At 36.8% G+C, this 15,034-nt stretch overlaps 1 protein-coding gene and 1 pseudogene across 1 annotated transcript in view; one reads left to right on the top strand and one right to left on the bottom strand.

The window, feature by feature from the left end:
• Positions 1–1,046: 1,046 nt before the first annotated feature.
• Positions 1,047–15,034, bottom strand: part of BRIP1 (BRCA1 interacting helicase 1) — a 205,740-nt gene continuing 191,752 nt past the window's right edge. Inside the window, 4 exon segments of the mRNA XM_053211561.1 lie at positions 1,047–3,914; positions 3,917–3,966; positions 3,968–4,607; positions 11,091–11,417. Coding sequence (XP_053067536.1) covers positions 3,817–3,914; positions 3,917–3,966; positions 3,968–4,607; positions 11,091–11,417 — 1,115 coding nt within the window. The 3' untranslated portion in view covers positions 1,047–3,816.
• Positions 4,875–7,632, top strand: LOC113592582 (ankyrin repeat and SOCS box protein 3-like; annotated as a pseudogene).

Genomic DNA, 15,034 nt, shown 5'->3' on the forward strand with positions numbered 1-15,034 from the left:
TTAATGTCTATTTATTTTTGAGAGAGAGCGAGCGAGCGAGCAGCGGTGGGGCACAGAGAGAGGGAGACAGAATCCCAAGCAGGCTCCATGCCATTAGTACAGAACCCAATGTGGGGCTCGAACCCACCAAATGTGAGATCATGACTTGAGCCGAAACCAGAGGTCAGATGCTTAACTGACTGAACCACCCAGGAGCCCCTGCTAATTTTTTAATTTTTATTAAAAACACTTTTGTTCATTTTTGAGAGACAGAGCACGGGCAGGGGAGGGGCAGACAGAGAGGGAGACACGGAATCTGAATCAGGCTCCAGGCTCTGAGCTGTCAGCAGAGAGCCTGACGTGGGGCTAGAACCCACAAATTGTGAGATCAAGACGTGAGCTAAAGTCAGATGCTTAACTGACTGAGCCATCCACGCACCCCTGGTTTGCCTTATTTTAAGCATTCTGGAAAAAAAGCAAATGAAAACTGACTCAGAATAAAATATTAACATCTTTAAATTATGTATTTTTAAAGCTGAAAGGGATTTACATGATTTTATATACTAAATCCCACATTTCACAGATGAAACTAATTTCCCAAAAGGCATGGTGATTGCCAACAAGACTTAGCAAATTAGTGGCAGAGCCAGGAACAGAACACAAGTCTCTTGTCTTCCACTTGCTTTTCTTTCTACTACCCCACTACCCTTATCTGTGGATTAGGAAGTACATCTGAGAGGATAAATGGTTTCACTCTTGCAAAATTAGAAATTTTCTTTTATTCTAGTGCTTGTAACTTATTACTCACTGATCAACTAAGAAAAATATACAATACTAGGGATCAAATATATCCTAATCTATAGATGAATTCTTTAACTGGTAAGTTATCATTTTAAATTTCTTTGAACTATGCTTATAGTTGTACTATCCAGTGCTATAGAAACAAGCTGTATTCAACCTAAACACCTTCAAAATAAAAGTAAACATACAGACGTATAATAATTCATTTATCCAAATGAATATATAAAATACTGGATTCCTCGACTTCAAGCTGTATTACAAAGCTGTACTACAAAGCTGTACATCCTCAAGACAGTATGGTACTGGCACAAGAACAGACATTCAAATCAATGGAACAGAATAGAGAACCCAGAAATGGACCCACAAATGTATGGCCAACTAATCTTTGACAAAGCAGGAAAGAGTATCTAATAGAATAAAGACAGTCTCTTCAGCAAGTTGTGCTGGGAAAACTGGACAGCAACATGCAGAAAAATGAACCTGGACCACTTTCTTAAACCATACACAAAAATAAACTCAAAATGGATGAAAGACCTAAATGTAAGTAAGATGGAAGCCATCAAAATCCTTGAGGAGAAAGCAGGCAACTTGGCCTGCAACTTTGACTTTGGCCACAGCAACTTCTTACTCAACATGTCGCCAGAGGCAAGGGAAACAAAAGCAAAAATGAACTATCATCATTTAGGCTCATCAAAATAAAAAGCTTCTGCACAGAGAAGGAAACAATCAGCAAAACGAAAAGGCAACCAATGCAATGGGAGAAGATATTTGCAAAAGGCATATCAGATAAAGGATTACTATCCAAAATCTATAAAGAACTTATCAAACTCAACACCCAAAATACAAATAATCCAGTGAAGAAATGGGCAAAAGACATGAATAGACACTTCTCCAAAGAAGACATCCAGATGGCCAACCAACACATGAAAAAATGCTCCACATCACTCATCATCGGGGAAATACAAATCAAAACCACAATGAGATACCACCTCACACCTGTCAGAATGGCTAACATTAACAACTCAGGCAACAACAGATGTTGGCGAGGATGCAGAGAAAGAGAATCTCTTTTGCACTGCTGGTGGGAATGCAAACTGGGGCAGCCACTCTGGAAAACAGTATGGGAGGTCCTCAAAAAATTAAAAGTAGAACTACCCTATGAGCCAGCAATTGACCTACCAGGTATTTTTCCAAGGGATACAGGTATGCTGTTTCAAAGGGGCACATTCACCCTAATGTTTATAGCAGCACTATCAACAATAGCCAAAGTATGGAGAGAGCCCAAATGTCCATCGATGGATGAATGGATAAAGAGGATGTGGTATATATACACAATGGAGTATTACTTGGCAATGAAAAAGAATGAAATCTTGCCATTTGCAACTATGTGGATGGAACTAGAGGGTATTATGCTAAGCGAAATTAGTCAGAGAAAGACAAACATATGACTTCACTCATATGAGGACTTGAAGATACAAAACAGATGAACATATGGGAAGGGAAGCAAAAATAATACAAAAACAGGGAAGGGGCCAAAAACATAAGAGACTCTTAAATACGGAGAACAAACAGGGTTACCGGAGGGGTTGTGGGAGCGGGGATGGGCTAAATGGGTAAGGGGTATTAAGGAATCTACTCCTGAAATCATTGTTGCACTATATGCTAACTTAGATATAACTTAAAAAAATAAAATAAAATAAAATAAAATACTGGATTCCTGGAAATTTTGACTTGAAAATAAACCACATCCACAACTTGAACAACTTGTAAGATTTTTCAATTCAAATCGCTCACATGAAGCCTAAATGTCCATTGAATAAGACATGTTTCTTAGAAAAAGAGGAGTGAATGTATTTTTGGAATGATGACAGAGAAATGCATCTTTTATAACCATTTTTGATCAGAAGTATAGCTTCATTCACAAATACATAAACAGAGTCAAAATTTACAGAAAAATTTAGTGAGCTATAAGAAAACATTTTTCACCTGCAGTTACATGTTTGGGTTTACTTATAAAATTTATATATGGAGTTTTCTATCTTAACAGTTTCATAATTACAACCTTCATGCTAGAACATTTCACTTTTTTCTACAATGATAAAGCTAAGTAATTAGAATTAAAAATTTGGAGTCATTCCTTTACCATTTTGTAACTTTATATAATTTGCTAAATATTCAGTGCTTGATTGTGTTTTATCAAATGAAAAAATGTAAAGCAACATCAGTTAAAAATACATGCAGTTTTCTTCCTTAATTCTTAATTCCCTCTAAGTAGGCAGTTTAATACAGGAATAAGCTTTTCAAGAAAACTCTGATTTCTAAAATAATATATTGATTTGAAGTAAATACGTAAGTGAAACAAGACTGAGATATGACTGGATTAGACTGCTATTCATTTTCATGTATTAAACAGATGTTTTATGTATAAAAACAGGACTACAAAATACAAATATTTATGCGACAGGGGCACCTGGGTGGCTCAGTCGGTTGAGCATCTGACTTTGGCTCAGGTCATGATCTCACGGTTCATGGGTTCAAGCCCCACATCTGGCTCTGTGCTGACAGCTTGGAGCCTGGAGCCTGCTTCTGATTCTGTCTCCCTCTCTCTCTCTGCCCCTCCCCTGCTCACACTCTGTCTCTCAAAAATAAACAAATGTAAAAAAAAATAAAAAAAATATTTATGCGACATATGAAGTACCCTCGGAAACTATGTATCTTTCACATTGGTTAATTTTTAAATTGTATTCAGCTAAGGAAGACTTCTTGGAGGAAAATATTTTGTATGAATCTCTTTATCAAAACTTGAAAATAATAAAACATTCTGAATGTAAAATAGACTTTTAAAACACTGTAATAACAATGAGTTAAAGTGAAAAATACATTAAAAAAAAAAAAGCTATACCACATATCCAGTGTAGAAATTGTCATTTATAAGAGAGTTTAATACAAGCATGACAACACATTTTTAGTGTGTGACAGTTAAGTATTATTACCTAACACCAGGGAATACATCTTTATTTGTTGGAAGGAGACTGTTTAATATTCTTTTGTATCTGTTTCATGAGTTTTTCCCAGGTCTAATTCATTTATATGAGTTGTTTTTATATTACTACCATTGTCCTCAATTTTACTTTAATATTCATGAGTCTATTCAACTTTGTGCAATCCTCAGCTTTTATTTCTTGGGACTCCTTTCTCAGTTCTAATTTCAAAAAGGTCTTCAGCTAAAATGCATTTTGAATTATTAGCCAATCTATTATCTCTATCACTTTCAACTTGTTCATTCTTTTCTTCATTTGTATCTTCAGGATCATAAAGTTCAGGTGTAAAATAGATAGATTCATCCTCTGCTTCTGTGTCAGAAGCTCTATTTGAAGTAGAAAGTTTAGCTTCTTTACCAACTAGAGACAATTCAATGTCTGGACCCAGGGTTTCTTCATAGAACAGCTGTTTGGAATAATTTTCTTTAAGAAGAGTAGCATCAATCTTTATTGGTGAAATAACGATTTCTGACTGAGGGCATGGTTCAACTGCCCTCAATGATGTGTCTACCGTCAGAGATGAGGACTCACATTTATCAGTGAGTGGTAAGACTGTTTTGCATCCTTTTTCTGTTTCAAAAGGGGAAGCACTAGAGGCACAGTCCTCTGGTGACCTGGATTTAGGTGCTGCAGTCAGAATTTCATCAGTAATATAATGTCCCAAAGAATTAAAGCTAGACCAATTAACTCTCTTTGTCTGTTTGTTGAAGGTTGGGCTTGTTGATCTGGAAATCACAATTCTTTCTTTCATTGTCTGGGCAGACTCTTCCAATAATATAGGATCATCTATAAATACAAAAATTTAAGAATGTTAATTTCCCGTTCCTAACTAATATAATAATTGTCACATTAAAGTAATTTGTTAAAAATAATGAAGTAACTGTAGGGATCATAATTGAGAGCCCACAACCAACAGTAGCAGGACTTCATCTTAGAACATAAAGCACAAAACGTGAACTCTTAAAGGAATCCTAGGTCCCCAGTGATTCTGAGCCCAAGTTATAATGCTGTCTAGTAAACTATCAAATTCCACACCAGGGACTTTAGGAGTGAATGAGAAAAGGAGGGGTAAAAAAGGAATAGAAAGAGGGCTGAGTAATGGAGGAAATATACTGTAAAAATTTGCCTTGAAAATCCACTAACCAATGATAGGGAAAAACTGATCCTAGATTAATTCCCTAAAGGAAACTGGCAACCACAAGGACTAAATTATTTGATTTAAAGTTATAAAACTGGTTAGTAATCAGACCCAACTAGAACTCAGGTTTCCTGATTACTAGTCAATTTCTTTGCATTTACTATGACATTTATTAAAAAACAACAACAAAAAAACCCACCCACCAGATACTATGAAGTAAATATTTAATACTTGATATATTAAATTATCATATATTAGTTAAAATAATTAAAATGGTATCCAATGCTATAGACCACAGTTTGGCAAATTTTTTTCTACACCTGGCCAGACAGTAAATATTTCAGGCTTTGTGGATCATATTGTATCTGCTGCAACTACAGGCATACCTCCTTTTATTGCACTTTGCTTTACTGCACATTGCAGGTACTGTGTTTTTTACAAATTCAAAGTTTGTGGCAACCTTGCATCAAGCAAGTCTATAAGTAACATTTTTCCAACAGCATTTGCTTACTTCATGTCTATGTGTCACATTTTAGTTATGCTCATCTGTGACCAGTGATCTTTGATGTCACTATTGTAATTGTTTTGGGGCACTATAAACCATACCATATAAGATGGTGAATTTAATAGACAAATATGTGTGTTCTGACTGCTCCCCTCACCAGCTGTTTGCCCATCTCTTTCCCTTTCTTCAGGCATTCCTATTCCTTAAGACACGACAATATTGAAATTAGGTCAATTAATAATCCTACAATGACCTCTAAGTGCCAAGAGTTACATGTCTCTATTTACTTTTGTCTCTTTAAGTCAAAAGCTAGAAATGATACGCTTAGTGACGAAGACATATTGAAAACCAAGATAAATCAAGGAGTAATTTTGACTTTCAACTCTTTTTAAGAAAGACACTTTTGCAAGGCAATAGCTGCCACAGACAGTGATTCCTTTGATGGATCTGGGAAAAATAAATTGAAAACCTTCTGGAAAGAATTCACCATTCTAAATGCCATTAAGAACATTCATGATTCGAGCGGCCTCTGGGAGCAGACTTTAGAAGACCCCGCCTCGGACCAGGCCTTTCTGTGCAGAAGTGGCGGCACTGAGAGCCTCTATTTTACAGAGGCTTACTCTGACACATGCTCCACGGTTGGACTTGTTGCCAGGGAAGGCAATGTTAAAGTCTTAAGAAAACTGCTCAAAAAGGGACGTAATGTTGATGTCGCTGATAACAGGGGATGGATGCAGATTTACTAAGCAGCTTATCACAACTCTGTAGAATGTTTACAGATGTTAATTCATGCAGATTTATCTGAAAATTACATTAAGATAAAGACGGTTCAGGGCTTCTGTGCATTACATCTTGCTGCAAGTCAAGGACATTGGAAGACCGTACACTCTTTTAGAACCTGGGGCGGATGCTAATGCCACTACTTCAGAGAAAACCACACCACTGTTTTTAGCTGTTGAAAATGGACAGATAGATACATTAAAGCTGTTGCTTCGACATGGAGCAAATGTTAATGGGTCCCCATTCTGGGTGTGGATGCAACGCTTTGCATCAGGCTACTTTTCAGGAAATGCTGAGATCATAAAATTGCTTTTTTAAGAAAGGAGCAAACAAGGAATGCCAGGATGACTTTGGAATCACACTTTTATTTGTGGCTGCTTGGCATGGCAAGCTGGAAAGCTTAAACATACTTATTTCATTGGGTGCAAAAGTCAACTGTCAAACATTGGACGAAGTTACTCCCTCATTCATTGCTGCTCAGGAGGGCCACACAGAATGTGTAGAGCTTTTGCTGTTCAGTGGGCCAGATCCTGATCTTTACTGTAAGGCGGCCTATTGGCAGTTACCTATTCATGCAGTTGCATGAATGGTCCATATTGGACCATTAATGGACTTGTTAATACCACTTACCAACTGGGTTTGTGACATGGGCCAGACAAAGTGAGCCCCGTTTACTCTGCAGTGTTCGGAGGGCATGAAGAGTGCCTAGAAATGTTATTCCAGCATGACTACAGACAAGATGTCTAGATGTGCCACATCTTTGCATTTAGTTCTCCCATGTGTATGGCTTTCCAAAAGGACTGTGAGTTTTTGGAATTGTGAATATTCTTTTGAAATATGGAGCCCAACTAAATGAACTTCATTTGGCATACTGCCTAAAGTATGAGAAATTTTCAGTATTTTGCTACTTTTTGAAGAAAGGTTGTCTATTGGCATTGTGGAACCATATTTCTGAATCTATAAATCATGCAATTAAAGCATAGACAAAATATAAGGAATGGCTACCATCTCTCCTGCTTGCTGGATTTGACCCACTGAATCTACTCTGCAATTCTTGGATTGACTCAGTCAGTGATGACACCCTTATCTTCACTTTGGAGTTTACTAATTGGAGGAGGCTTCTTCCAGCTGTTGAAAAGATGCTCTCTGCTCGTGTTTCAAACTCCTCTTGGGCTCTGCAAGCAGCATATTGCCTCTGTTCTGTCCCTCACCCACCTTTGTTGTTTAGAAATTCGTTCAGTCCAGTCTCAAACCAGAACACCTATGATCCGAGAGTTTTATCTGTCAGTTGCCACTTCCCAGATTTGCTCTATGCAAAGGTTCTGAGGATGAATGAAGTTCCAGAACTGGCAGTTATTTAAGATGGAGAAATCAGGGAAACTACTTAATGCAGCTCGTGTCTTACTCTGAAAACGACCAAAACAAAGAGCCATGCGGTAAAAATTCTTCGTGATTTTATGGTCATAAATGATGATATTTGTTTGTGTGGTCAGTTAGGTTTTTGGGGGGGAGGCAGTAGTTTATTGCAAATGTTTACAATTGTGCTTCCTGGTAAAAAAAATACCATAAACCTGACTTATGTTACATTAGTGCAAATTTATCACCAACACATTTTATGTTGTAAATTCATTTACCTAACCATTTTCTGCATTATTTTGTTAATGAACTATGATGCTGCTTCTAGTGCTGAAAATGGCACATTTCCACTTATGAGTCTGTTTACCTAGGGCTAGGAGCTTAGAATGGAATGCATAAAACTTTCCAGGAAATGTACACACAATGGGGTTGAATCTATTATTATTATTATTATTATTATTATTATTATCATTATTAATTTGAGGTTGACTCTCTCTTATATTTATAAGTCCATTCTCATCTCTTAATTCAGTCAGTTTTATGAAGAATTGCTATTCATTGGCTTTTCACAGGTAAACTCAGGGGAGAATTTTTTTTAAGAATATAGAAAATGAATAATTTTTCTGTTGATCCCCCTGCCCCCCAAGTTTCTTAATGCTCTCTTTGGCTAAAAGAAACTCCCATTTCTGCAAAGGCAAGAACAGATCTAAACTCAAACATAGGCTAAGTTGAAAAAAATTAGGTCAATATTGAAATAAATGAGCATATTACCACACTTAGAGTACTAATCAGGACACTGAGAGGGGCACTTCTGTGGCACTATCATTAAAGAAAGAAAGCTATGTATTTCTGAGTCACATAGTATCAAATAAAACATTCAAGCTCCATTCAGCCTCCAGATCCGAGGGTAGCTTTGATCCTATGAAGCAATGATTGCTACTTTTATTAATATTATAGTGTTTTTCCTTTTTATCAAATAGTCCTTTATCCTATGAAATTTAGACCTCAGAAACCTAGGGTAATGAGCTACGACCTCATTGGTAGTGCTCAATATGAATCTACAGTCAGAGAAGACTAAACACTGGATCAGGTGAGCTATGGTAAGATGCTGTCAGGACCAACCTTGAAAGAAAGTTTATGAAATCATTACTGTCACGACAGACAACTAGAAATTGGGCCTAGAGGAGGGAAAATCTTTTGTCCTACTGGGATTCTGTGGCTTGAAATAGATGGGAGTGTGTCAGCCAAGTCCGTCTCTGATAGGCCTTTGCTATTTGCTAAATAGCAAGGATGAAGTCAGACCAAATGATGGAAACATTGTTAAGATCCAGAGAGATGACTGAACTTGGTGCAGATTAGAGCTATAGTTGTTGCCTGTGGGTGGAGATAAGAGTTAGAATGTGCGTATACAGGTAGAAATAAGTGTAGATATGGAAAACCAGGTGGAAATTCTGATACTTAATAAATAAATTCCAAGAATGTATGTACTATGTAATAATTTTTAAATGTTGTTCTAATCTTTATTTTTCCAAACCCTAAGTCTCTGGTTTTTCACATAACTGGTTTATTATTGGGGCCAAATACACATAGAATATTTACATTTGAGGGTGAATCTTCTCATGTGTTTTTGTTAATGTTCAAATATGTAATAAAAATTAAACTATCAAAAAAATTCATGATTCATGGGAAGAAGTTAAAATATCAACATTAACAGGAATTTGAGAGGAGTTGATTCCAATCCTCATGGATGACTTTGAGGAATTCAAGACTTTAGTGGAGATGTGGTGGAAATAGCGAGAGCACTAGAATTAAAAGTAAAGCCTGAAAATGTGATTGAATTGTTGCCATCTCATAAGAAAACTTCAATGGAAGAGGAACTACTTCCTATGTATCAGCAAAGAAAGTGGTTTCTTGAGATGAAATCTACTCCTAGTCAAGATGCTGTGAAAATTGTTGAAATGACTACAAAGAATTTAAGATATTATATAAACTTAATAAAGTAGCAGCAAAGTTTGAGAGGACTGACTCCAATTTTGAAAGAAGTTCTAATTTGGGTAAAATACTATCAAAAAGCATCGTATGCTATAGAGAAGTCATTTGTAAAAGAAGAGTCAATTGATGTGGCAAACTTCATAGTGGTCTTATTTTAAAAATTGCTGCATCCACCACACCCTTCAGCAACCAGCACCCTGATCAGTTAGCAGCCATAGACACTGAAGCACGACCCTCCACCAGTAAAAAGATTATGGCTTGTTGAAAGCTCAGTTGATGGTTAGCATTTTTTAGCCATAAAGTTTTTTTAATTAAGGTATATACATTATTTTTAGGACATAATGTTATTACACACTTAAGAGACTATAGTATTAGTATAATGTAAACATAACTTTTATATGCACTACAAAACCAAAAAATTCATCTGAATTGTTTTATTGTGATACTTGCTTTATTGTGGTGGTCTGGAACCAAACCTGCAACATCTCCAAGGTATGTAAGTACTCAATTGTGCTGGTCTAGCGCAAAATACACTATGACTAAACTCTGCTGTTGTGTACCACACATAACTGAATGCTCTACTGACTGAGCTAGCCAGGCAGTTCTTACATAACTGAATGGATGTGACTCTGTACCATTAAACATGATATACAAAAACAGATGGCCAAATTGGTCCATAAGCCATAGTTTGCCAATCCCTGACACAGACTATTATATTCTAATATATTTTAAAATGTTATTTTTTATTATTCAGAATAAATGACTCTCACTTCCCTAAACTAATAAATTCATGTAAGAGAAGTTATCTATACATTAGACCAATTTTTAATATAGCCTTTAGGAAAACATCTGCCATTTGTACAGTATTACCATGCTGTGATATTTATCATGTTATTAGATCTTTGCATCCCAAGCTAAGGGATAGCTATGAAGAGATTCCTTTTTTCTTGTTTTTTTTTTTTTCGAAAGTTTATTTAGTTATTTTGAGAGAGGGAGAGGGCGAGGGCGAGGGAGAGAGGGAGAGAGGGGGAGAGGGAGAGGGAGAGGGAGAGAGAGAGAGAAGGAGGGACAGAGAGGGGGAGAGAATCCCAAGCAGGCTCAGCTGACAGTGCAGAGCCAGACATGGGGCTTGATCCTGCGACCCTGAGATCATGACCTGAGCTGAAATCAAGAGTCGAATGCTTACCCAGCTCAGCCACCCTGGTGTCCCAGAGATTCCTTTTTCTATTAAGACTCAAAAAAGTTACATGACTTGCTCATGGTCACAAAGTTAGGTAATGACAAAGTTTTGAGTAGAAAACCAGAAAATATGCTCAGGTCTCTTGACAAAAGTTTGTTCTCGTTCCAATACACCATACTATTTCATTACTTTATGATAATGCCTTCTATTACAAGCCAACATATTTAAGGAAATTAATCTATAGCAAAATATATATTATTTCACTTGATATAATGAAAGAATTCTCTATCAAATGTAAATAGGCAAAACTTTTCAAACCTTGGTCCTTTCGGGAGATGATGTCTCCTGGTAGAGATAGACTTGTGGTTATTTTAGGACAGTGTAGTTCTTGGACACACATTTTTGCTTCACCTTCCCTAGGATTTTCTGGTGGTAGATGGCTTGCTGCTTCTGATAAGTAAGTTAAGGTATTGTCCTTCAAACCGGCCACTTCAAGTGTAGACCCACTGTCCTGTATAAACTTTCTGTCCTCTTTGGATACATCAATGACTTTCTGGTGCTTTTTGGAAAATTCAGCCAAGGACTCCATTGCACTTTCAAAGGTTGAATGGTACTGAACCTGCTGCCGTATCCATTTAGAAAGTCCTAAGGAAAAAGTAAACCCAGGGAAGAAACTTTGGTTATTTAGTTTCTTAAGACATTATGTATTAAGAAAAGCCTTAGATAATTTTTCTAATGAAGTAATCTATATGAATTTAGGGTATATAGAATGATTCTCTACACTAAAAACTATAGAAAAAACTATAGAAAGTTTATGAAAGAAATTGAAAAAGACACAAAAAAAATGGGAAAACATCCCATGCTAATGGATTAAGCTCTTAATTGTTCTTCTGAACAAATATTGTTAAAATATCTATACTATCCAAAGCAATCTATGCATTCAATGCAATCCTTATCAAAATAACACCAGCATTCTTCACAGAGCTAGAACAAACAATCCTAAAATTTGTATGGAGCCAGAAAAGACTGAATAGCCAAAACCATGTTGAAAAAGAAAACCAAATCTGGAAGCATCATAATTCTGGATTAAAAAGCTGTAATCATCAAGATAGTATGGTACTGGACAAAAACAGACATACAGATCGATGGAACAGAACAGAGAACCAGAAAAGGACCCACAAATGTATGGCCAACTAATCTTTGACAAAGGAGGAAAGAATATTCAATGGAAAAAAGACAGTCTCTTCAGCAAATGGTGCTCAGAAAACTGGGCAGTGACATGTGGGAGAATGAACCTGGACCACTTTTTACACCATGCTCAAAAATAAACTCAAAATGGGGGCACGTGGGTGGCTCAGTCAGAGCGTCTGACTTCAGTCCAGGTCATGATCTCGCAGTCTGTGAGTCTGAGCCCGTCGGGCTCTGTGCTGACAGCTCGGAGCCTGGAGCTTGTTTTGGATTCTGTGTCTCCCTCTGTCTCTTCCCTTCCCCACTTGTGCTCTCTCTCTGTCTCAAAAATAAATAAACATTAAAAAAATTTTCAAAATAAACTCAAAATAGATGAAAGACCTAAATGTAAGACAAGAAACCATTAAAATCCTAGGGGAGAAAACAGGCAACAACTTCTTTGACTTCGGCTGCAGCAATTTCTTACTAGACATGTCTTTGGAGGCAAGGGAAACACGAACTATTGGGACCTCATCAAGATAAAAAGCTTCTGCACAGCAAAGGAAACAATCAACAAAACTAAAAGGCAACCGATGGAATGGGAGAAGATATTTGCAAATAACAAATCGGATGAAGGGTTAGTATCCAAAGTCTACCTATAAAGAACATATCAAACTCAACACCCAAAAAACAAGTAAGTCAGTGAAGAAATGGGCAAAATGAACAGATACTTTTCCAAAGAAGACATCCAGATGGCTAGCAGACACATAAATAGATGCTCAACATCACACATCATGAGGGAAATACAAATCAAAACCATGATGAGATACCACCTCACACCTGTCAGGATGGCGAAAATTAAAAACTCAGGAACCAACAGATGTTGGTTAGAATGTGGAGAAAGGGGAATCCTTTTTGTACTGTTGGTGAGAATGCATACTGGTGCAGCCACTCTGGAAAAAAGTATGGAGGTTCCTCCAAAAATTAAAAATAGAGCTACCTTACTACCCAGCAATTTCACTACTAGGTATTTATACAAAGGATACAAAAATGCTGATTTGAAGGAGCACATGCCCCCCCCCCCAATGTTTATAGCAGCACTATCAACAAGAGCCAAATTATGGAAAGAGCCCAAATGTCCATTGACTAATGATGAATGGATAAAGAAGATGTGGTATATATATACAATGGCGATCAAAAAGAATGAAATCTTACCATGTGAAACAGGTGGATGGAATTAGAATGTATTATGCTAAGAGAAGTCAGTCAGAGAAAGACAAATACCATATGATTTCACTCGTATGTGGAATTTAAGAAAAAAAGATGAACATAGGGGAAGGGAAAGAAAAAGAAGATAAAAAGAGGGAGGCAAACCATAAGAGGTTCTTTTTTGTTGTTGTTTTTTAAGTTTATGTACTTATGTTGAGAGAGAGAGAGAGAGAGAGAGCGAGCAGGAGAGGGGCAGAGAGAGGAGACAGAACCCCAAGCAGGCTCCACACTGTCAGTGCAGAGCCTATGTGGGGTTTGAACCCATGACCCATGAGATCATGACCTGAGCCGAAATCAAGAGTTGAATGCTTAACCTACTGAGCCACCCACGCACCCCTAAGAGACTCTAAATACAGAGAACTAAGGGTTGCTGGCAGGGAGGTGGGTAGGGGGCTGGGCTAAATGGGTGATGGGTACTAAGGACAGCACTTGTTGGCATGAGCACTGGGTGTTACATGTAAGTGAAGAATCACTTAATTCTACTTCTGAACCCATTATTACACTATATGTTAACTAACTTGGATTTAAGCAGGAAAAAAAAAAAAGATTCTCAATATTTTTCCTGCCTAAAAATCTTCACATGTACACTATGCTTAGTATTGCTCATGTATCAGTACCATTTTTCTTTACATGCAGTGATTGTCAACTGAAGGGAGGGAAGAGAGAGTGGGAGTAGAGTGGAATGGGAGAAATGTATTATTTGTCAGTTTAGAATAACTGGGGAAATAAGGCAAATTTAATTTCATCATAATTCCCCACAAATATTGCCTACGCTTTAATTTTAGAGAAACTAGAAGTTGTAAACAACACGATCTTCCATTCCAACTTTCTAACTTTGACTCCCTTCACAAAAAATAAATGCAAGATTCCAGTCTCATAGGTTTTTTTGTTCCTCTTCTCCCCCAATTCCAAATGTGTCTTAAACTATCCTGGAAATGAAAGGAATAACAATGTTACCATGGACAAATCATGTCCTATTTGAATATTTATGATATATTTTTTAATATATAAACAATTAAGTTGTAAGGGACATGATTTGACCTATGACATGTGAAACTGTAAAACCTTGAACCATATTAAAAGTATACGTGTTTTGTAGTATGACTTATTTCAGAATGAAATTCAAAATCAGATATTCACTTTTAGAAAATAAATATTCTCTGCTGGTGTTACTATCATCATCTTCTGGAGTAATTTAAAAACTCACTATGGTATTTTAAGTTAAAAGAAAAATAAAGCAGGGCTTCAAACAACTTGAACTCCTATACAATCATTTACATACATTCCTTTAGTTTTTGTTTTTATGGGAGTTTTTCTATATTTAATGCAAAATGAATTGAGTTCTGTAGTTAATGCAAATTCACTTCAAATAAAAATTAGCCATCAAAAGGAATTTGTACATTGTTGCGCTAGTATTATCTAGATAGGAAGATTTCACACTTTTATGAGTCTCAGAGAAAATAAATAAAAACCATACAGAAATAATGTAAAATTCTTAATTTAAAAAATCTGTTGGCAATGCCTAACTGGCTCAGTAGGCGGAACATGTGATTCTTGATCTTGGTGTTGTAAGTTCGAGCCCCACATTGGGTATAGAGACCTACTTAAAAAATAAAATCTTTAGGGGCACCTGGGTGGCTCAGTTGTCAAGAGCTAGGCTCAGGTTGTTGTCTCATGGTTCTTGAGTGTGAGCCCTACATTGGGCTCTCTGCTATCAGTGCAGAACCTGCTCGGATCCTGTCTCCTTCTCTCTGTCCTCCTACTAGTGTGTGCTCTGTCTCTCTCTCAAATCAAATCAAATCAAATCAAATCAAATCAAATCAAAT

This window comes from Acinonyx jubatus, chromosome E1 (assembly GCF_027475565.1).
Source record: "Acinonyx jubatus isolate Ajub_Pintada_27869175 chromosome E1, VMU_Ajub_asm_v1.0, whole genome shotgun sequence".
In the NCBI taxonomy this organism is placed as follows: domain Eukaryota; kingdom Metazoa; phylum Chordata; class Mammalia; order Carnivora; family Felidae; genus Acinonyx; species Acinonyx jubatus.